At 42.3% G+C, this 23515-nt stretch overlaps 1 protein-coding gene and 1 pseudogene across 2 annotated transcripts; both read right to left on the bottom strand.

Annotated features, from left to right (window-relative positions):
• Window positions 1–3301: 3301 nt before the first annotated feature.
• On the bottom strand, window positions 3302–8618 carry ASB12 (ankyrin repeat and SOCS box containing 12). Of its 2 annotated transcripts, none has more exons than XM_077887649.1 (3): window positions 8474–8618; window positions 6590–7439; window positions 3302–5718 (listed from the first exon to the last, which is right to left on the bottom strand). In XM_077887649.1, the coding sequence occupies exons 1-3, from the start codon at window positions 8528–8530 to the stop codon at window positions 5606–5608; spliced, it is 1020 nt and encodes a 339-aa protein (XP_077743775.1). In that variant the 5' UTR covers window positions 8531–8618; the 3' UTR covers window positions 3302–5605. The 2 variants fall into 2 exon arrangements, with proteins under 2 accessions (XP_077743775.1, XP_077743774.1); XM_077887648.1 differs by lacking the exon at window positions 3302–5718 and adding an exon at window positions 5825–6153 and having other exon boundaries at window positions 8474–8616.
• A 12854-nt stretch (window positions 8619–21472) lies between these two features.
• LOC144307917 (dnaJ homolog subfamily A member 1 pseudogene) lies at window positions 21473–22862 on the bottom strand (annotated as a pseudogene).
• Window positions 22863–23515: the final 653 nt, after the last annotated feature.

Genomic DNA, 23515 nt, shown 5'->3' with positions numbered 1-23515 from the left:
AACGTGTGCATGAAGGGGGTAGGTCGAGGTGTGTGTGTGCCTATATCCCAGGCCCCAGTTCTGGTCCTTCCCAGATTGTGATGGCCATCCTGGTCCCAGTGTTAGGGTAGCATGGGATTACAGGGCCCTGGTTTTTCCGTATGTAAAGCTAATTTTTATTACTCATTTTGTCCAATGTAAGCTGCCACGTGTCTCTGAGTGAATACAGTCGAGCACATACCTGGCAAAAAAAAAAAAAGTCAGTTTGGTACTGGGTAAGAGATTGAAGTGATTGAATGGATTGAATGAACACAGAAACAAAGATGGATAGGGAAGGACATGAAGGCAGGGGAGAGGAGCAAATGGACAGAAAGTAAGAAATCATATAGTACCTGAAACTCAGAGCCTGGCACATATTAGGTCTCAACAAATCTTCATTGAGTGAAAGAATGGGAAAGTCTGTGGGGTCAGCAAGGTCACTTTTGGAAAAGCAGGTGGTTCTGGTTGGAAAGAAGGATCTGTATTTCCAAGTGAGGCCAAGGAAGTAGGGTTAAAATGGAGATTATATGATGGTGTGAGAATCAAGGGGGTAAAAGAACTACAGGTGAACTGACCACTGGATGAGACTCTGCCATCAGCCCAGCCTCTGCTTTCCTATTGGGAGGAGGCTGTCGTGCTAGGAGGAAATTGGCAAAGTAGGAGCTATTAAATACTGTCTGGAAGCGAATGCCTTCTGTGACTATAGATAGACAGAACTTAGATGGTGCCAGGATGAAGCAGATGGTCATTCATCTTGCATCTTGGTCAAGCAGATTGCTTGACTGTGGAAGAGCAGGATTTCCCTAGGTAGCTCAGAAACTATTCTAGAAGTAAATGAAGTGATGAGTGCACAAATAATTTGTAAGCAACCAAACGCTCTACACTTGCAAGAGGATAGTTAAATTAATGCTGCCAGAATAAAACCAGGAATATATGGTCAATTAATTTATGGCAAAAGTTATACAATGGGGAAAGGAAAATTTTTTTAATAGATGATGTTGGGAAAACTGGACAGCCACATACAAAAGACTGATATAGACCACTATCTTACACTATACACAAAAATTAATGTAATATGGATTAAAGACTTGAATGTAAGACCTAAAACTGTAAAAATCCTAAGATAAAATATGAGCAGTAAGTTCCTTGACAGAAGTCTTGGCAATGACTCTTCTGGATTTCACATCAAAAGCAAAGTCAACAAAAACAAAAATAAATAAGTGGGACTAAATCAAACCAAAAAGCTCCTACAAAGCAAAGGAAGTCATCAACAAAATGAAAAGTCAACCTACTGACTGAGAGTAAATATTTGTAAGTCATATAACTGATAAAGGGTTAATATCCAAAATATATAAGGAATTCATACAACTCAATAGCAAAAAATACAAAATCAATCATTAGAAAAACAGGCAAAGGATCTGAATAGACTTTGTTTTTCAAAAAAACATACATTCATTATATGATTTCACTCATATGGGTACTATGAAAAATAGTGAAAGGGATTATAGGGGAAAGGAGAGAAAATGAGTGGGAAATATGAGAGAGTGACAAAGCATGAGAGACTCCAAACTCTGGGAAACGAACAGGGGGTAGTGGAAGGGGAGTTGGGCGGGGAAATGAGGTGACTGGGTGACGGGTACTGAGGAGGGCACTTGATGGGATGACCACTGGGTATTATACTATATGTTGGCAAATCAAACCCCAATAAAAATATACAAAAATAAATAAATAAAGATAAAACTAAGGTTCAGAGAAAAAAAATACAGATGGCCAACAGGTACATGAAAAGGTGCTGAACATTACTAATCATCAGGGAAATGAAAATCAAAACCAAAATGAGATATCACCTCACATCTGATTAGAATGGCTACTATCAAAAAGGCAAGAAATAACAAGTGTTGGTAAATATGTATGGAATAGGAAATCCTTGTTCACTGTTGGTAGGAATATAAATTGCTTTGGCCACTATGAAAAATAGTATGGAGTTTCCTCAAAAAATCAAAAATAAAACTACATATGATCCAGAAATTGCAATTCTGAGTATCCAAAGGAAAAGACAACACAAACTTGAAAAGATATATACACTCCCATGTTCACTGCAGCATTATTTACAATAGTCAAGACATGGAAGCAACCTAAGTATCCACTGATGGATGAATAGATGAAGTAAATGTGATATATATACAAATACCATATGATCTCCTTTATATGGAGAATCTAAATATTTAAAAATGAGATTATAAGTACAGAGGAAAGATTGTGGTTACCAAAAGTGGGACGTGGGGGTTAGTTGAAATGGGTAAAGTGATTAATAGGTACAAACTTCCAGTTGTAATGTAAATAATTCATGGGGGATATAATGTACAGCATGGTAACTATAGTTAATAACACTGTATTGCATATTTACAAGTTGCTAAGAGTAGATCTTAGAAGTTCTCATCACAAGAAAAGATTTTGTGACTATGTATGGTTATGGATGTTAACTAGACATTGTGGTGATCATTTCATTTTTTTAATATTTTGAATCTTTTTTAAGATTTTATTTATTCATGAGAGAGAGAGAGAGGCAGAGACATAGGCAGAACGAGAAGTGGGCTTCTCACAGGGTGCCGGATGTGGGACCCAATCCCAAACCCTGGGATCATGCCCTGTGCCAAAGACAGACGCTCAACCGCTGAGCCACCCAGGCATCCCATGTGGTGATCATTTCATATGATAAATAAATATTGAAGCAATGTTGTAGATATGAAACTAATAAAATGTTATGTGCCAATTATATCTCAATTTAAAAACATGATACCAGATTTTCCCTTGGAAATCAGGGAACATGTTCTCCATACATTCAACAAGCCATTCTTATGACTGTGCATACCCCATTCTAAGAATTGAAATCTTTAAGTCCAAAACAGCTGAGTATTCAGGGCCCTCTCCAGTCTAGTCCCCAGCCCAGCTCTTTTTCAAATACATTGAATTCAAACCAAACTAAACTGGTTACCCAAACTGGCCTGCTTTTTCCTACTTCTGTGTCTTTACCCATAGGGTTCCCTCCACTCGTACCTTTTTTCCTCTCTACTGATTAAAACTCTTTCCACCAAGGTCAAGACCAAGTACAACCTCTTCCATCAGACTTTCCTGCAAGTTAGCAACTGACAGGGATCTTTCTGGTGTCTGAAGTCCAGTGGGCCATTTTGCACTTTGGGTCTAGTCTTTGAGGTCCACCTTTCTGAGTAAAGCAAAAGAATTTTCACATTGCAGGAGAGAACACAAACTTATCAGTACCAAATGCAGAACTGAACAAGCCCAGGTTTATGGCAATGCCAGGAAGGAAGAGAGGAAAAGAAGGAAAGAGGGAGGGAAGGAGGGAAAGGGAGAGAGGGAGAGGAGGGGAAAGAAGTGGCCTAGCTCACCTGAAAGGGTTAATACATGGCTTCCTGGAAACTGGTAGTTGTAGTAAGGGAAAATGTGAGTGTGGTGGTGCTGGGGAGACTGGGTTATCATCTGGGGCCAATACCAACAAGAAACTAAAGGCCAAGGGTAAAGTTTCACTCCAGGAACAGACACATCATCTCTGCCTCCTCCTCCTCTTCTTCCTCTGCCTCCTCCTCCTCATGCCTTCTAGTTAAAGTTGCCTCAGAAGATTCATCATCAGAATTTAAGATTACCCATTCCAATCCTTGGCCTTTTGTCCAAATGGGAATGGTCAGGCCTGGGGAGGGAAGGGGAAGAAACTAAGGCACCAGGTCTTGAAGTTGTCTCTGCTCACCAGAAACACAGGCAACTGGAAAAATAACAGCTAGGGGTAGTCTGGAGAGCTGGAACAATATGGGAACTTGACTTTGTCAGGTTCTCAGTCTGTTCATTTGAGTTCTAGCCCTTGTTTTCTGACTAGAATTTGGTATGCTCTTACATTCTTCTCAAATGCAATTCCTTTTGAAATGCCCAGAGTGTCTACATGTTTTCATGAGTCAGCCAGAGAATCTGTGTCCCAGATGCCACAGGAAAGGCCAACCTGGCCAGGCCCCATTTGAAAGGTGTACTTTCCTAGGAGCCTATAGCAGATGGAGCTGCTGAAGTTGAATCCTCATCCTCAAGGGCCCTAAGGGGTTGGGGGAAAGAGCCAAGCATGGGGTCCTGGAATACTCATTCCTCAGGACCCCAGATTGAAAGAAATGTAGAAGAGGGCTAGGGCTGACTTCCCTGAAGCTCTGTCTGTGCTTACAGCTGAGTCCTTTGGTTCTGTTGCTCCTTGGAGATTAACAGTTGCATTACTTTCCAAAATGAGAATGAACATCTAGAAGCTGAGTGGGGTAGGACTATGGAGATAGATGTCCAATTTTAAAAAATCTTCCTTCCTAAAGTCTCTCAGGCTCTAGGAGCTAGGGAGAGTGGGGGGAGGTAAGAAGGGGAGAGGCAAGTCATCTCAAGACCTTATTCCCTGCTTCCCTTTCCTCATAATAGGAGATCGTGTTGTAGAGGGACTGTCAAGGCAACTCCCAAGAAGAGCTCTAAACATCAAAGATTATCTGGGAACTTTCTTCCACTCTTTCATCTTGTGTCTCTTTTAGTGTTTGCCCACATCCCCACCCACAGTTGTGCAGGAGAAATACAAGAAGGTACTGTAGATGCCTAGATCTGAATTTGGATGGTTAACTGCACTGGTCCAGGGCATGTTTACCTCCTTCTATTCTTCTCTACATTATGGGGGGACTGACCACTGTAGGATGCATTTCCTAGTTTCCCTCAGCAATCATCTGGCTGGGTTCAACAAGGCACTAGTAAGAGATTAGAAAAAATGGAGAAACCATGGTATTCAGCCTCTGTCTTTTGTCCCTCTGGTGGTGTCTCTTCAGTGTCTCTTCTGTGGCTCTCAATGTCAATAACTTCCAGTTCTACTGTGTGATCCCATCTCCTGGCTCAGATCATACCACTTTTCCCCACTGCTTCTCTGTTTTTTACCATCCCCTGCTCTGCCCTATGTAGCAATGGGGCTGACTCCTGTAGGCTGTGTTTCCCAGGCTCTCATATTAGTTCACTTCTGGTTTCCTCCAATGAAATTGACATTGGAGGCAATCTGAAGGGCAACAATGAGGAAAAGGAGAGGGTATTTCTTCCTTTCTTCTGGTTTGAATAGTGTCTTTTTTTATGGTTCTAGTACCTGTGGACAAGCCTATGATTCCACTTTCCATCAGGTGACCACTGTCCCTGAACTCTGAACATACCTCCTCCCTCACCCCTTAAGAGTAAGGGTGGTGTTGACATCCTCCTATAACTAATATCTGGGCTACCTTCCTGTCCTGCTTGGGTTCTCAACCTATCCTCTATGTAATGTATTTCTTATCTGCATTAAATTCTCTACTATAAATATTTGGTAGTTTGTTTTCCCACTTAGATTTTGACTATAAACTAGACTAGTAGAAATGTGGTCCATGATTCAAGGTGAATGAATGGGAAGATCCTTAGTTACTTGGCTCAAAAGAACATGAGGTTGGATGAAAGCCCCAGAAAGAATGCCTTGTAGCAGCCAGAAAAGTGAATGGAGGTACAAGGCTGAGCAAGCAGATGCTACTTTTCTATCCACTTGAATTCTTCAGGACCTTGCTTCTAAGGACAACACAGCTCTAAAGTTTCTTGAGAATCTTGAAGGAGGTGTGAGGCATTGGGTTATTTTTTCTTCTTTTTCAGTTGCCAGGACTCCTATGCCTGTCAAATGACAGATAATTACCATCCTTCCCCTTGGCCAACCAGACCCCTTCCCCCAATGAACCCCCTTTCTCTACACACATAGCAGTCATAAGAGCCTCCAGGATTTATTTCGATGAGGATTTTATTGTGGAGGATAATACAGGAGAACAGCCACCAGGATTTATTTTGATGAGGATCTTGTGGAGGATAATACAGGAGAGCAGCTTCAGGTGAGTGGGTGGAGCTATAGCACCCTCCAGCTACCTGGATCCCTGGGTGGTTTTTGTAGGTGTTGTGGATTTCTGGTAAGGCTGCAAGATTACAGTTGATGTTTGAGGTAGCTAATCAACACAGGGGCAATATCCAACTGGTCGATGGCTTGTGGTTGGCTGGCCTGGCGCAGGGCTCTGCGGATTACTAAACGGGCCTGTGATAGTAGTGACCGTGGAGTGGCTACAGCAAGGAGAAACAGGTCATAAGAAGCAATTCTTGGTGTAATTCTCACACCCAAGGCTGCATTCACCGTGACCTGGATCCTGGAGCCTTAAATTGCTTTCTCTATTCTGAGAAATTCCCCACACTCTGTCCCCAATGCATTGTGCCAATAAGAACACACTGAGGCCTATATGGGGCATGCTCAAGGCCACAAAGACAGTTATTGGCAGGGCCAGAAACAGAAATTCTGCTGTTGCTATCCCCCACTTTATCTTATTGATCCTTTCCCTAATAAGGGATCTGTAACTTCTTCTCCACTGGAGTCCCAGGAGAGGGAGGAAGATGGTATTTTCTCCAACTCATCCTATCCTAGAAAAATTCACTTGTGGGGTGACTTGTGGCCTTTGAACCTCTAAGCAAGAGATTCCATAGAGCTGAACTGCTTGGTACTCACCTCGAGCCTGTAGCAGCAATGCAGTGCTTTTATCATCTTGCAAGTTCGGATCCAGGGAGAGAGATGGAAGGTAGATGTTAGCACCAAAATCAATTAACAGCTGGATGTACTCTGGTTCACAATTATGGTGGAGGCAGATTTCGAGAAGGGTGCGGGGCCGTGGGACACGAGCCAATAGGCGCTGGTCAGTACAGTTGTAGTTGGGATCTGCACCATGGAGCAAAAGCAGGCGGAAACAGTCAAGGTGCCCATAGACTGCTGCCAAATAGAGGGGGCCAGAACATGAAGCTATGTTTGATGCCCAGACTGGCAGTTTAGCTTTGATATTGGCTTCTGCACCATGGCCCAGGAGTTCCTGAAGGATGGCAGCAGCGCCATCACGGGCAGCTATGAGCACAGGAGAACAGTTGTTGTAGATGCTACCACCAGGACAGGCACCAGCTTCCAAAAGCACACGCACACAGTCCAGATGACCATGACTGACAGCAGTAAAAAGTGGTGTCTGTGCCTTGACATCCAAGCTGTCAACATCAGCACCATGTGCCAGGAGGACCTGCAAACAGCTGAGGTGACCATAAGAAGCAGCCAAGCGCAAAGGTGTCCCAGGAACACCCCAGCCACTTCTACTGTTGATAAAACGTTTGTAACGCTCCTGGCACAAAAGCTGGTCCAAGGTATGGGAGTCATTGTCATACACTGCTTGATTGAGAGCCTGCTTCTCCACCATGTCGGTGTCCTCCTCCTCCTTGTCGGGCTGCAGGAGGGAGAAAATCTTGGTGATGTCCATGAGGTTCATCTTGATTGATTGGAGCAGAACTATTCTCATTATGAGCAGGAGGATATGCCAGGTCTGTAGGTGACAAATATTGGAGGGAGACTGAGGGCCCACATCAAAAAGCCTGCATGCCAGCCCTTGCCCCTCACCCTTCACCATCAGATGATTCACTCATGGACCTCCTTCTTCTCATTCTTACTCCATCTTATTTTATGGCTCAGAGATGGCTTCCAAAACAGATCAGGCCATTTCACAGCTTGGTGCCTTTGTATCTGCTGCTCTGCTTGACCTGCAAACTCTTACTTCTGGGAAGCATTCCCTAATCTCCTCCTCTTGCTCAGGGATTTCAAAGGATCACAACTAAACTTTAGCTATGAACTTTCACACTACATTGGCACTTATCTGTGCTTCATTGTATATACTCCAGGATAAGGAACCCTGTATCCATCTTGTATTCCTCCACTCCCAGTAGGACCTACATCATGACTGGAGATTTGGTAGAGGCATCTTCCTTAGTTCAGAATGTGTGGACTAGTGAGATGGCTCCAGTTTGGCAGTTGCTAGGCCAGCAGAATACTGTTTTGTGGTGTTAAGTTGTCATCCCTGAGAATTCTAACATTAGTCTCATGAGGTAGGCCCTCAATTCCATCTGTCAGCCTTTTAGGTGGAGTTCAACCTCCTCACAGTCCTTTATGTGTGACCTCCCCTCAGACTCAGGCCCCATGCTGAACAAGAGCTACATAGGAAATGGCTGTTGAATGACATTTACTGATTAAATAAAGAGGTGACATTAAAAAGAACATTTCAAGTAAAATGAAATCAAAGAGATGGCAGGAAATAGTTATTTCCAGGGCAAGTCCTCCTATTTGGTGGACAACTGGTTTATCCTCCAGGACCACTTAAATACAGAAGTCCCTTTGATTTCTAGCACCACTTGCAACCCGTGGATTTCCCATCCCCTTGGGTCAAAATTTACCCAAAATTTTTACCCATCTCTTCCCCAACCAGCTTAGAGCCTTGCCCCAACCTTCAACTCTTCTCTCACCATTATCCCCAAGCCTTACAAAATTACCCATGGCCCAATAACTGACTTAACCCCTTGACCTTACCTGTCCTGTTCCTAGTGCTCCAAAGCCAAAGTTACCCACCTCAGTTTGTAATGTCATCGGGGTAAGCTGGTAGGTTTTTCAGAATTCAAGTCTCCCTACTCTCCCATACCCTGCAGCCATGGTCTCAGGGACACACATCTCCTTTTATTCACTGTCTACCTCCACCTCTCTTTGTTAGCCTGGGACCTCAGATACATACCTCATAGAAAAAAATTGTGAGGTGGGTGGGTGGGGTCTCCCTCAACATTAGGCTCCTCCTCACCCACTAGCATCAATTCCATGTATGGTCTTATTATTTATTCATTTGTGGTATGCAATAGTAAGTAGAGAGTTTTAGATATCAGACAGACCTAAGTTTGCAACTCAGCACTCCTAGCTGAGAAGACTTGGGCAAATCTTTTCCCTTCTTTGGGACTCAGTTTCTTCATCTTAAAAGACAGAAATGATAGTCCCTGCCTCATGGGGCTGTTCAGAAGAAAAGAGCTACCCATACATTAGGACTTTAAAGGTGAGTTTTCTCTCTCTACCCCTTCAACCTCCTCAAAGGCTCCTTCCCCTCAACCACCTTAGGAAACAAAACACTTCTATGATCCTTGCCTCACTCTAGCTACCTTTTATCTTTCTCTTTCTCTTTTTCACCAAGCATATCCAAAAAGTTGTCTACTATCTACTTCCCTATCTCCCATTCATTTCTTCACCTTTGCAGTCTGGCTCCATCCTTCCTCAATCACATACTAAGATAGCTCTTTAAAAATCATCCTTGTAGTTAAATCTTCTGGCTGCTTCTCAGATCTTTCCTTCTGTGACCTTTCTGGTACATCTGTCCCCACTGATCACTTTCTCCTACACACCCCTCACTTAGCTTCCTGACCAGCACATTCTCCTGATTTTTCTCTCCTACCTTCTATCTTGAAATAGTTATGCTCCCCTTTGTTCTCTCCTTGATCCTCTTCTTTCCAGTCCCAAAGGGGCAGCTTTTATATTAATTCCAATGATTTCAAGTTTATCACTCCAAGCCCCTCAGCTCTCTTTTCAGCAAAAAGTATATATTCACTGAGTTTTTTCAGGTACTTCAAAGTAAGCAGTATCATACCACCACTACCATCACCACCATCACCAAACTTGATCCATATCTGTTTCTCACTATCCACCTGGTCAACCAAATCTGAAACCCAAGACTCATCTCAGTCCTCTTATCTTTTTGCCTTGCTTTCATCTAATTCCTCATCAAGTCCTGTGGATTTTACTTCCTAGAGTCCTCTATAGCCCACCCCATTCAGACTTATCCCCACTGCCAGTGCTTTACCTAAGCCCTTATCATTTTTTGTGTCAACTGTTATAGTAGTCTCCTGTTTTCCCTTCTCAATATTTTCTCCACATTATAGCTAAAGCAATCACTTAAAAATACAAATCTGGCCTGTGCCAATCCCCTGTTTTAAAGCCCTTAATGGCTCCCCTTTCTTTCATAGTATAGCCCAGATACTTTAGCCTGGCTCACAGATCCTTCCTTTATGAGCAAATCTTGGCCAACATCTCCAGGCTCACTTCCTGCTACTTCTCTGCTTATACCCCAAGACCCAGCAATAAGGGAAAATAAATGAAGGCTCTCCATATATATCATGCTTCTTTCTGACACATGCAGTTCCTTCTATTGGGTTATTTCCTCCAACGTATACTCTCATATAACTATAGCAGTCATGACATTGTATTGTAACTTCTTTATATGGGTTTGTTTTACATCCACTGCAGAATGAGAAGCCATATAAAGTAGTGGTAAGACATGGTCTGGAATTCTGGTTCAATCCCAGCTCCAGCTACTACTTAGTAGCTGTGTGACTTAAAGCAGATTACTTAATCTCTCTGTGCTTATTTCTTCATCCATAAAGAGAGGATGATAATAGTACCTGTCTCAGAGAGTTATTTGTTAAGATTAAATGAGTTAATACTTAAATTAATAATTGAGTTAAGTGTTTAGAATAACACATGAATGTATTAGTCAGGTGTAGTAACTCAGCAATTGTAGTATCAAGTGATTATTATTACCTAGGTCTCTAATTTCTACTACGGCTCCTTTACTTAAAGTCCTATAATTTCAGAGCTGTAATGCACCAAATAAATCATTTAATTCCCCTAATTTAGAGATAGAAAACCCAAGTCAGACAAGAACATGGACTTTTTCCTAAGGCCACATGAATGTTATTGTCAATTGTCTCATTAGCAAGAACCCAGAACACGTTTATAATCTCATGCTTTTCAAAGCTATTTCACATAGTGGGACAGGTAATATCATGCCCATTTTGTGGATGAAGAAAACTGAAGTCTGAGAGGGAAGGGATTTGCCAGCTGCCTTACATCAAGGTAATAGCAGAGATAGACCCATGTTTCCCTATTCTCCATCTTATTCTTTCTATTGCAACTTGAAAAACAAACATATGCCCCTTTCCCTTGTCTTAAGTAGAATCACATTGCAGCTCCCAGAGTCCTCAGTTTTGAGGATCATGCTGAATTCCAGGGACTTTATTCATGGAAAGTTTCTTCACAGATCATTTTTTCTGATAGCCAATAGGGATTCCCTTACTATTTCATGGGGGAAGGGGAGGATGGTTTCAGGAAGATGAAGAGAGGAGGGAGTATGGAAGGAAATGAAGCTCTCACCAAGGTCATACCAGGAGCCCCCAGCAGAGACCATCTAATGGGCCTCCATAGGAAAATCAAGTCATGGACCTCAGCTGGCTTGGGCACTTGAGTGAACTGTGCCTTTTTAGATAGGATAAGAAAATCTAATTAATCTATTGTCTAACTTCACCTTTCTGTGGTTTATTAAGCTAAGAATTATTATGTGGCCATTCTATGCAAGGATCCCCTTCCTGATCCCCAAAGAACAGGGGTTTTAAATCTTTTTTTTGTGACATTGACCTCTATGGAAATCTGGTTAAGTCTCTTATCCCCTCTTAGAATAATTTTTAATACATAAAATACATAAGATTAAAGGAAACCAGTTATATTGAAATATAGCTATTTTTAAACCACATGATATAGTAATAAATGTTCTTTATTAACATATAAATACCAAGATCTATTAATAATTTCTAAGTGATGATAAGCATAAATGACATTTCCAGATCTCTTTCACAAGTGTAATATGATATGAAATGCCTGACTCCTTCTGGTGACCAAGTTATAGGAACTGGTAATACTACTGCCATTTGCTGTCTGCATTCGTCCTTGAAAGGAAATGGTAAATTTCAGTTAGATATTAGAGGTAAAAAAGGGTAATTGTTTGCTTCATCCATGTTTTTGGACCCTTTGAATTCTAAGACCCTCTTGTGGGTCTGTGAATATAAGTTAAGAACTACAGAGAAGTGGCTAGTTTCAGTGGGCCCTAGAACAGTCCTCTAAGTATTAGTAGATTATTTTCAAGCTTTAGCTTCCTTCCTACAACCCGAGGAGCTCTGCCCTTCTGCCCTTGAATCCAACCAGATGCACCCCACAACACAGACAAATAAAACACAGGGACACAAAGACAAATCTTTGCCATCCCTGTATTGTATAACCACAATTTCCCTCTAGAAGTAGGTCCATTTGGGCCCCAGAGCCAAGGCACACACATCTTCTTGGGACAGACATAGCAGGAAGCCATCATCATAACCTTCCTTCCCTCTATGGGCAGATTTCTCTACCAGTCTTCCATGCACCCCCCAGAAACCAGATCCAGTGGGAAACACCTATTAAGGGTGGTAGTTACAGGTCCATGGGCCTGCAACCCTAAGGGTTCATTCCTCCCCGGCAGCATCATTAGGTTCTAGGCTCCAGATACTCACTGGGATTCCACCTGAGACCAGGCTGCCTGGTGTCACTGTCGTCTGCTGCCTCTCTGTGAAGCACTGGGCCCTGGTGGTCCCTCCATAGGGAATTCCTATTTGCCCTGGGGCCTAAGCAGGCAGGTCCTTGACTTCCACTGTTAACAACACTGCCTAAAGGCTAGGTGTCAGATCTAGAGGCTAATTTTAGGTTACCCTCTACTCCCCTTCCAAGGGCCGTCTTATCTTACTAGTGCCTTTCTGGGAGCGATCCCAGCAAAAGGGAGGGCATTTGCAGAGAAGTCCTGGAAGTTCTGACTGACAGACTGACAGGTGCTTGGTGAGGCCAGGGCTCAGGCTTCTAGTGTGTCCCTGCTTACTCCTCCCCACCATTGAAACAGGCAACACAGCCAGACTCCTGCACTGTGGATGTTCCCACCTATCCACCAAGGGGCCTGAGAAGGCCCAGCCTCCTCTACTGCATCTCCCTCTGAGCCACAGACTCTTTTCTTTCCATCCCTAACCTACTTAGCCTTTCTGAATTTCCTTTTTACATTCTTGAAGGTCCAGCAACACATTGTTCTCTCCTTATCTCACCCTGTCCCCACTCCCAAGAGTGAGGAGGACAATGGGAAGCAAAGACTCCCATACTGGAACATGTATCAGTAAAATTTAGTTTTTAAAGAAGGTTTGAGAAGGCCCTGCTCATTTATAAAGGCCTCGCCAACCCAGTAACCTCAGCTCTGCTGAAAGAAAATGCCCACAACCACGCTACTCTTCTCATACCTAAGACATCAAGCCAAATATGTCCAGTGCTAGAAACTTTCTCAAAAGCTCAGTTCTTGGGGGAGGAGGGGCAAGATGGCAGAAGAGTAGGGTCCCAAATCACCTGTCCCCACCAAATTACCTAGATAACCTTCAAATCATCCTGAAAATCTAAAATTCGGCCTGAGATTTAAAGAGAGAGCAGCTGAAATGCTACAGTGAGAAGAGTTCGTGCTTCTATCAAGGTAGGAAGACGGGGGGGGGGGGGGGGAATAAAGAAACAAAAGGCCTCCAAGGGGGAGGGGCCCCGTGAGGAGCCAGGCTAAGGCCAGGGCGAGTGTCCCCAGGACAGGAGAGTCCCGTCCCGCAGAAGCAGGAGCTGCACCAATCTTCCTGGGCGGAAAGGCGCCTGCAGGGAGTTAGAGCAGGACCCCAGGAGGGCGGGGATGCCCTCAGGCTCCCTGGGACACTAACAGACACCTGCGCGCCCAGGAGAGTGCCCCGACCGGGAGCAGCTCAGAGGGACTCCGGCAGAGGCTCTGTGAAGAGGCGGCTGCGCGACTGGGAGCACAAATCCAACAGCTCAGACCGGGAGCACAGGGTGCCAGGACACAGCCCAAGATCCAGTCTCCCCCCGGAATAGGCAGAGGCCAGGAGGGCCCAGGACAGGAAGGACGCTCCTGCCCCAAGCTGAGCAGATCAGCGGCCCCACCCCGGAGCCTCCAGGCCCTGCATACAGAGAGCTCTGGAGTTACTGCGGGAGCTGAATCCAGGTTTCCACAGCTGCAGCAGCCACCGGGGTTGTTTCTCCTGGGGCCTCACGGGGTAAACAACCCCCACTGAGCCCTGCACCAGGCAGGGGGCAGAGCAGCTCCCCCAAGTGCTAACACCTGAAAATCAGCACAACAGGCCGCTCCCCCAGAAGACAAGCTAGATGGACAAGTTCCAGGGGAAGTCAAGGGACTTAGAAGAAGATACTCCCCCGTGTGTTTTTTTTCTTTTTGATTTCTGATTGATTCCCCCAACCTTTTTTTTCACCTTTCTTTCTTTTTCTTTCTCTTTTTCTTCTCTTTTTTTTCTTCCTTTTGTCTTTTTTCTTTTTCTCTTTTCTTTCCTTCTCTCTCTCTCTTTTTCTCCTTTTCCCAATACAACTTGTTTTTGGACACTCTGCACTGAGAAAAATGACTAGAAGGAAAACCTACCTCAAAAGAAAGAATCAGAAACAGTCCTCTCTCCCACAGAGTTACAAAATCTGGATTACAATTCAATGTCAGAAAGCCAATTCAGAAGCACTATTATACAGCTACTGGTGGCTCTAGAAAAAAGCATAAAGGACTCGAGAGACTTCATGACTGCAGACTTTAGATCCAATCAGGCAGAAATTAAAAATCAATTGAATGAGATGCAATCCAAACTAGAAGTCCTAACGACGAGGGTTAACGAGGTGGAAGAACGAGTGAGTGACATAGAAGACAAGTTGATGGCAAAGAGTGAAACTGAGGGAAAAAGAGACAAACAATTAAAAGGTCATGAAGACACATTAAGGGAAATAAACGACAGCCTGAGGAAGAAAAACCTACGTTTAATTGGGGTTCCCGAGGGCGCCGAAAGGGACAGAGGGCCAGAATATGTATTTGAACAAACCTAGCTGAACACTTTCTTAATCTGGTAAGGGAAACCGGCATTCAGATCCAGGAAATAGAGAGATTCCAACATTTAATAGTGAAGCTTGCAAATTCCAAAGATAAAGAGAAGATCCTTAAAGCAGCAAGAGACAACAAATCCCTGACTTTTATAGGGAGGAATATTAGGGTATCAGCAGACCTCTCCACAGAGACCTGGCAGGCCAGAAAGGGCTGGCAGGATATATTCAGGGTCCTAAATGAGAAGAACATGCAACCAAGAATACGTTATCGAGCAAGGCTCTCATTCAAAATGGAAGGAGAGATAAAGAGGTTCCAAGACAGGCAGGAGCTGACACATTGTGTTTCGGCGACAGACAGACAGGCAGGCAGACGCAAGACAGGCAGGAACTGAAAGAATATGTGACCTCCAAACCAGCTCTGCAAGAAGTTTTAAGGGGGACTCTTAAAATTCCCCTTTAAGAAGAAGTTAAGTGGAACAATCCACATAAACAAGGACTGAATAGATATCATGATGACACTAAACTCATATCTTTCAACAGTAACTCTGAACCTGAATGGGCTTAATGACCCCATCAAAAGGCGCAGGGTTTCAGACTGGATAAAAAAGCAGGACCCATCTATTTGCGGTCTACAAGAGACTCATTTTATTTTTATTTTTTTTATTTATGAGAGTCACACACACAGAGAGAGAGGCAGAGACACAGGCAGAGGGAGAAGCAGGCTCCATGCACCGGGAGCCTGACATGGGATTCGATCCCAGGTCTCCAGGATCGTGCCCTGGGCCAAAGGCAGGTGCTAAACCGCTGCGCCACCCAGGGGTCCCAAGAGACTCATTTTAGACAGAAGGACACCTACAACCTGAAAATAAAAGGTTGGAGAACCATTTACCATTCAAATGGTCCTCAAAAGAAAGCAGGGGTAGCCATCCTTATATCAGATAAACTAAAATTTACCCCGAAGTCTGTAGTGAGTATGAAGAGGGACACTATCTCATACTTAAAGGATCTATCCAACTAGAGGACTTAACAATCCTCAATATATATGTCCCGAATGTGGGAGCTGCCAAATATTTAAACTAATTAATAATCAAAGTGAAGAAATACTTAGATAATAATACACTTATACTTGGTGACTTCAATATAGTTCTTCCTACCCTCGATAGGTATTCTAAGCACAACATCTCCAAAGAAACGAGAGCTTTAAATGATAAACTGGACCAGATGGATTTCACAGATATCTACAGAACTTTACATCCAAACTCAACTGAATACACATTCTTCTCAAGTGCACATGGAACTTTCTCCAGAATAGACCACATATTGGGTCACAAATTGGGTCTGAACCAATACCAAAAGATTGGGATCGTCCCCTGCATATTCTCAGACCATAATGCCTTGAAATTAGAACTAAATCACAACAAGAAGTTTGGAAGGACCTCAAAAATGTGGAGGTTAAGGACAATTCTGCTAAAAGATGAAAGGGTCAACCAGGAAAATAAGGAAGAATTAAAAATGTTCATGGAAACTAATGAGAATGAAGATACAACCATTCAAAATCTTTGGGATGCAGCAAAAGCAGTCCTAAGGGGGAAATACATCGCAATACAAGCATCCATTCAAAAACTGGAAAGAACTCAAATACAAAAGCTAACCTTACACCTAAAGGAGCTAGAGAAAAAACAGCAGATGGACCCTACGCCCAGCAGAAGAAGAGAGTTAATTAAAATTTGAGCAGAACTCAACGAAATGGAGACCAGAAGAACTGTGGAACAGATCAACAGAACCAGGAGTTGGTTCTTTGAAAGAATTAATAAGATAGATAAACCATTAGCCAGCCTTATTAAAAAGAAGAGAGAGAAGACTCAAATTAATAAAATCATGAATGAGAAAGGAGAGATCACTACCAACACCAAGGAAATACAAACGATTTTAAAAACATATTATGAACAGCTATACGCCAATAAATTAGGCAATCTAGAAGAAATGGACGCATTCCTGGAAAGCCACAAACTACCAAAACTGGAACAGGAAGATATAGAAAACCTGAACAGGCCAATAACCAGGGAGGAAATTGAAGCAGTCCTCAAAAACCTCCCAAGACACAAGAGTCCAGGGCCAGATGGCTTCCCAGGGGAATTCTACCAAACGTTTAAACAAGAAATCATACCTATTCTACTAAAGCTCTTTGGAAAGATAGAAAGAGATAGAGTACTTCCAAATTCGTTCTATGAGGCCAGCATCAAGTTAGTTCCAAAACCAGACAAAGACCCCACCAAAAAGGAGAATTACAGACCAATATCCCTGATGAACATGGATGCAAAAATTCTCAACAAGATACTAGCCAATAGGATCCAACAGCACATTAAGAAAATTATTCACCATGACCAAGTAGGATTTATCCCCGGGACACAAGGCTGGTTCAACACTCATAAAACAATCAATGTGATTCATCATATCAGCAAGAGAAAAACCAAGAACCATATGATCCTCTCATTAGATGCAGAGAAAGCATTTGACAAAGTACAGCATCCATTCCTGATCAAAACTCTTCAGAGTGTAGGGATAGAGGGAACTTCCTCGACATCTTAAAAGCCATCTACGAAAAGCCCACAGCAAATATCATTCTCAATGGGGAAGCACTGGGAGCCTTTCCCCTAAAATCAGGAACAAGACAGGGATGTCCACTCTCACCACAGCTATTCAACATAGTCCTGGAAGTCCTAGCCTCAGTAATCAGACAACAAAAAGACATTAAAGGCATTCAAATTGGCAAAGAAGAAGTCCAACTCTCCCTCTTCGCCAATGACATGATACTCTACATAGAAAACCCAAAAGCCTCCACCCCAAGATTGCTAGAACTCATACAGCAATTCGGTAGCGTGGCAGGATACAAAATCAATGCCCAGAAGTCAGTGTCATTTCTATACACTAACAATGAGACTGAAGAAAGAGAAATTAAGGAGTCAATCCCATTTACAATTGCACCCAAAAGCATAAGATACCTCGGAATAAACCTAACCAATGAGGTAAAGGATCTATACCCTAAAAACTATAGAACACTTCTGAAAGAAATTGAGGAAGACACAAAGAGATGGAAAAATATTCCATGCTCATGGATTGGCAGAATTAATATTGTGAAAATGTCAATGTTACCCAGGGCAATCTACACGTTTAATGCAATCCCTATCAAAATACCATGGACTTTCTTCAGAGAGTTAGAACAAATTATTTTAAGATTTGTGTGGAATCAGAAAAGATCCCGAATAGCCAGGGGAATTTTAAAAAAGAAAACCATAGCTGGGGGCATCACAATGCCAGATTTCAGGTTGTACTACAAAGCTGTGGTCATCAAGACAGTGTGGTACTGGCACAAAAAGAGACACATAGATCAATGGAACAGAATAGAGAACCCAGAAGTGGACCCTGAACTTTATGGTCAACTAATATTCGATAAAGGAGGAAAGACTATCCATTGGAAGAAAGACAGTCTCTTTAATAAATGGTGCTGGGAAAATTGGACATCTCCACATGCAGAAGAATGAAACTAGACCGCTCTCTTTCACCGTACACAAAGATAAACTCAAAATGGATGAAAGATCTAAATGTGAGACAAGAGTCCATCAAAATCCTAGAGGAGAACACACGCAACACCCTTTTTGAACTTGGCCACAGTAACTTCTTGGTAGATACATCCACGAAGGCAAAAGAAACAAAAGCAGAAATGAACTATTGGGACTTCATCAAGATAAGAAGCTTTTGCACAGCAAAGGATACTGTCAATAAAACTAAAAGACAACCTACAGAATGGGAGAAGATATTTGCAAATGACATGTCAGATAAAGGGCTAGTTTCCGAGATCTATAAAGAACTTCTTAAACTCAACACCCAAGAAACAAACAATCCAATCATGAAATGGGCAAAAGACATGAACAGAAATCTCACAGAGGAAGACATAGACATGGCCAACATGCACATGAGAAAATGCTCCACATCACTTGCCATCAGGGAAATACAAATAAAAACCACAATGAGATATCACCTCACACCAGTGAGAATGGGAGAAATTAAGAAGGCAGGAAACAACAAATGTTGGAGAGGATGCGGAGAAAAGGGAACCCTCTTACACTGTTGGTGGGAATGTGAACTGGTGCAGCCACTCTGGAAAACTGTGTGGAGGTTCCTCAAAGAGTTAAAAATGGACCTGCCCTTCGACCCAGCAATTGCACTGTTGGGGATTTACTCCAGAGATTCAGATGCAATGAAACGCCCGGACACCTGCACCCCGATGTTTCTAGCAGCAATGTCCACAATAGCCACACTGTGGAAGGAGCCTTGGTGTCCATCGAAAGATGAATGGATAAATAAGATGTGGTTTATGTACACAATGGAATATTACTCAGCCATTAGAAACGACAAATACCCACCATTTGCTTCAACGTGGATGGAACTGGAGGGTATTATGCTGAGTGAAGTAAGTCAATCGGAGAAGGACAAACATTATATGTTCTCATTCATTTGGGGAACATAAATAATAGTGAAAGGGAATAGAAGGGAAGGGAGAAGAAATGTGTGGGATATATCAGAAAGGGAGACAGAACATGAAGACTCCTAACTCTGGGAAATGAACTAGGGGTGGTGGAAGGGGAGGAGGGCGGGGGGGGGTGTGTTGAGTGCGTGACAGGCACTGAGGGGGACACTTGATGGGATGAGCACTGGGTGTTATTCTGTATGTTGGTAAATTGAACACCAATAAAAAATTAATTTATTAAAATAAAGCTCAGTTTTTTTTTAAGATTTTTATTTATTTACTCATGAGAAACAGAGAGAGAGAGAGGCAGAGACACAGGCAGAGAGAGAAGCAGGCTCCATGCAAGGAGCCCGTCGTGGGACTTGATCCTGGGTCTTCAGTATCATGCCCAGGACCAAAGGCATCACTAAACCACTGAGCCACTCGGGCTGCCCCAAAAGCTCAGTTCTTAAGAATATCATTTTATCTCCCTGGCTGTCTTTAAATGAAGGAAGTCGTGGAAGATACTTTTAGAAATTGTCACAGTATTTGTTTTAGGTGTTGTGCAAAAAAAAAAAAATCTGGGAGCCAGCTCCCTCTTCCCTCTGTGAAAAAAATGCCAGCCTAGTATTTGGTATACACACTATACCACAAACAATCTGATCATGTCTAAGAAACTCTTTATGGAGGAACTATCAAGTAGCCACTATGTGTAAGGTTCTAGATGAAGAAAGAACACACAGAAAAGACAGACATGGTGTCCCTGAAGGAGCTCACAATTTATTAGGAAAATCAGATATGGAAACAACTATATTTCATATAATGCAGAAATGCCAGAACTAAAAGCTGGCCATGGTTATCCTGCATCCACATCAGTCTCTCAAATTAGTTCAGGAAGTTAATGAGGGGTTCTGTGTCCCTACATGCTCCCACAAACAATAGTAGCTTGAACTTTTCTGTAAAGATATTCCAGTCTACATAGAATACTGATCCCAAGACATCAGAGTACTTCTATTTCTCTTCCAATCAATCACCAAGGAAGAGAGGGTTTCAATTAGGAAAAAAACAGCAAGTCAATGAAGGAATCAGAGATGTATTGAGATAAAGCACTAGCAACCTAGCTTCACATGATTACTTTGGTGTTAGAATTTGTACATTGAAAAGAAATTTCCGCATTTCTGAAAGATGTTCAATTACTTCTGCTTAAATCCTTCCAAAAATAGGGCACTCTCCACATGTAAAAGCAGTAAATATTACTGGGCAGCTCAGCTAGTCTTTCTTTCTGCTAAACCTATATCTGCACCTATAAAGCACCCCTGAAGTTTACTGCTGATCCTATGTTTGCTCACACTTAGAACCTCAGAGAACATGGCTACTTCTTTTGCCCCCAAAAATTCCTTTAGGGATCTGAACTCAGGGGTCCTATCCTTTATGTCTCCTTATCTCAGGGAAAATAGTCCAACTCTTCCAATTATTTCTTTCAAGCTGGTATTTACCCAGTCCCTTCCTTAGCCTTGTATACCACACTTATGAAGTGGTCATGCAGCCTGATTACACATTGACAGTACCAAGGAATTCACAGGATGTCAGATGACTTCTTAGGAAAGTGTAATAGTATCCCAGTGTGATCAACATCTCTGAAGATCAGAAGCATCAAAAAACGAACTAGGGGTGGTGGAAGGGGAGGAGGGCAGGGGGTAGGGGTGAATGGGTGACGGGCACTGAGGGGGGCACTTGACGGGATGAGCACTGGGTGTTATTCTGTATGTTGGCAAATTGAACACCAATAAAAAATAAATTTATTATTTAAAAAAATCATATCTACTTCAGCTTAGTTTGAACCAGTGGCCCATAGCTATTCATTATCTGAGGCCTTGTCCAAACATTATTAGCAGCCAGTAAATAAGCTATTATGATGCTAAAGATGAAAAAGGGAAAAATATTAGTAGAATTTTTTGTGGTAGTAATTTTATTGAAATAATTGTACATTCATATGCAGTTGTAAAAATTATACAAAGATCTCCTGTACACTTTACTGTTTCTGTGAAGACTATATAGTACAATATCACAAGTAGGATATTGACATTGATACAGTGTTATTCAGACTTGTAGTCATTTGTGTATATGTGTATATTTACTGTTATACAATTTTATCACATATGTCAATTCTTGTGTATACAACCACAGATAATATACAGAATAGTTCTGTCACACTAAGGATAACTTATGTTGCCTATTTTTTTCATGTTGCCTATTTTGAGCTCTTATATTTGAGCTTATTCTTCATTTAACTTTTAAAACACTACTATAGTTGAATATTAAAACAAAAACAATAGCAAGTAGTGAGCTACGATTATAGTCCTTCATTCATTCACTACTGCATATAAAATGCCAGCAGCAGTGTTATTCACTGGCCCCATTAAGAGGTCTGACACTGAACACCATCCCTAGGATGATGTTCATCATCCTCATATGCTTCCCCATTGTAATGGCACTGTCTTTTCTGATTGGGATCAAAGTCCACCAGTTCTACCTGGTCCATTTCATCAGTTTCTTCTACTTCCTTCCTCTCAGGTAGGAGTTTTTCTAGCAAAGAAAGTTTATCAGGAGAGAGAAAGCCATTCTCAGGGAAGTTTACCTTAAATTCGATGATTAGGCGACCCTTCTCATATGGTCTATGACAAATTGGCATGCCTTCGTTTAGCACCCTTGCTTGATATCCCCATGCCTGACAATATGACCTGGATGAAAGGTGATGACGATGGTTGGGTTGTCAAGAGTAGATATTTGCTTTTGAAAGCTACACAGGGCTTCAACCAGCTGTATATCCATACACATGAAAAGATCTTCTCGTCGAGTAAAAACAGCATGGTCCTTCTGATCTAAAACAATGATAATATCTCCTGGTTCCAGTCCTGGTTCTTGGTCTCCCTCACCATGGAATGTTATCTTCTGGACATCTTTCATGCCTTTGTCAATATGCACTTCTAGAATCTTCTTCTCTCAAACTATCTTCATTCCATTGCAGTTTTTACATCTATCTTTAGGACTGATCTGTTCCCCATGGCCCTGGCACTCCATGCACACAGACTGAATTTGCTGAACCATTCCAGGTCCTATCTGATGCATTCCAGTACCTCTGCAATTGGAACAACATTTGACTGCTCCTTTCTTACCACCTCGGCCTTCACATTTATCGCAAATCACATTCTTTTGCAGAGATAGTTTTCTTGTTGCACCATTACATAAATCTTCTAAGGTTACTGAGAGCTGATGTACAACATTTTTACCTCTCCGTTTTCTCTGCATCCTGCCTCCTCCTCCAAAAAACATATCAAGGATGTCCATGAGGGAGCCAAAACCACCACCAGCTCCACCTTCTTTAATTGCCTGTTCTCCTCCTTCGTCATATAATTTCCTTTTCTTTGCATTAGAGAGTACTTCATAAGCTTGAGAAATTTGTTTAAACTTCTCTCCTTCATTTGGATTCTTATCAGGGTGGTACTTCAAGGCCAGTTTCCTGTAAGTCTTTTTCCATTCCTCCTGGGTGGCATTGGGTTTGACCCCCAAAACATCATAGTAAGTGGTTTCTTTCACCATTTTCTATAGCTGGTGAGAAGGCCGAGGCTGGTGTGACGAAGCGGGAAGGAGCACGTTGCTGAGCGCAGCTCGGGCAGCTGCCACTCCTCCGCGTCTCACCGAGCATTCTGGAAAGTTCCCTCATGTTGCCTTTTTATAGCCATATGAACTTCCTTCCCACTCTAACCACGTTGGTCCCTAACCCCTGGCAACCTCTGATCTGCTGTTCTCCATTTCTATAACTTTGTCGTTCAAACTTATATAAATGAAACCATACACTTTGGAACTCACTGTTTTTCATCTAGCATGCCCTTGAGATTCATCGAAGTTGCTGCATGTATCAAGTTTGTATTTGTTACTGAGTATGATTATGTAGTATGCATGTTTGTTTAACCACGGACTCTGTGAAGGACATTTAGGTTGTATCTAGTATTTGGCTATTAAGAATAAAGCTTCTATGGACATTTCTGTACAGGTCTTGATCACAGTAGTTATATTGTAGGCTTTATTATTGGGAAGGGTGATTACTCCCATTTTACTTTTCCATGGCAAGACGGTTTCAGCTATGCTAGGGCCTGTACCTTTTAATATACATTTTAGAATAAACTTGTCTATGTCTATTAAAAAAAAAACCTTTGCTGAAGTTTTGGTAGGAACTGTGTTAAATCTATATATCAATTTGAGGAGAATTGACTGCCTTACTGTATTGTCTTCTAATCCATTCACATAGTGTGTTTTTACATTTA

The sequence above is a fragment of the Canis aureus genome, chromosome X (genome assembly GCF_053574225.1).
Source record: "Canis aureus isolate CA01 chromosome X, VMU_Caureus_v.1.0, whole genome shotgun sequence".
In the NCBI taxonomy this organism is placed as follows: domain Eukaryota; kingdom Metazoa; phylum Chordata; class Mammalia; order Carnivora; family Canidae; genus Canis; species Canis aureus.
Note: the sequence above shows the minus strand (reverse complement) of the source record. Positions and strands in the feature narration are given on the sequence as shown.

Excerpts from the sequence above, each read along its gene's own strand:
- ASB12 (XM_077887648.1), bottom strand. The coding sequence starts at position 8,530 with ATGACATTACAAACTGAGGTGGGTAACTTTGGCTTTGGAGCACTAGGA. Across the intron at positions 7,440-8,473 it reads GAGCACTAGGAACAGGACAG|ACCTGGCATATCCTCCTGCT; the intron begins GTAAGGTCAAGG and ends TGTCACCTACAG. Across the intron at positions 6,154-6,589 it reads ATTGCTGCTACAGGCTCGAG|CCACTCCACGGTCACTACTA; the intron begins GTGAGTACCAAG and ends TCCTTGCTGTAG.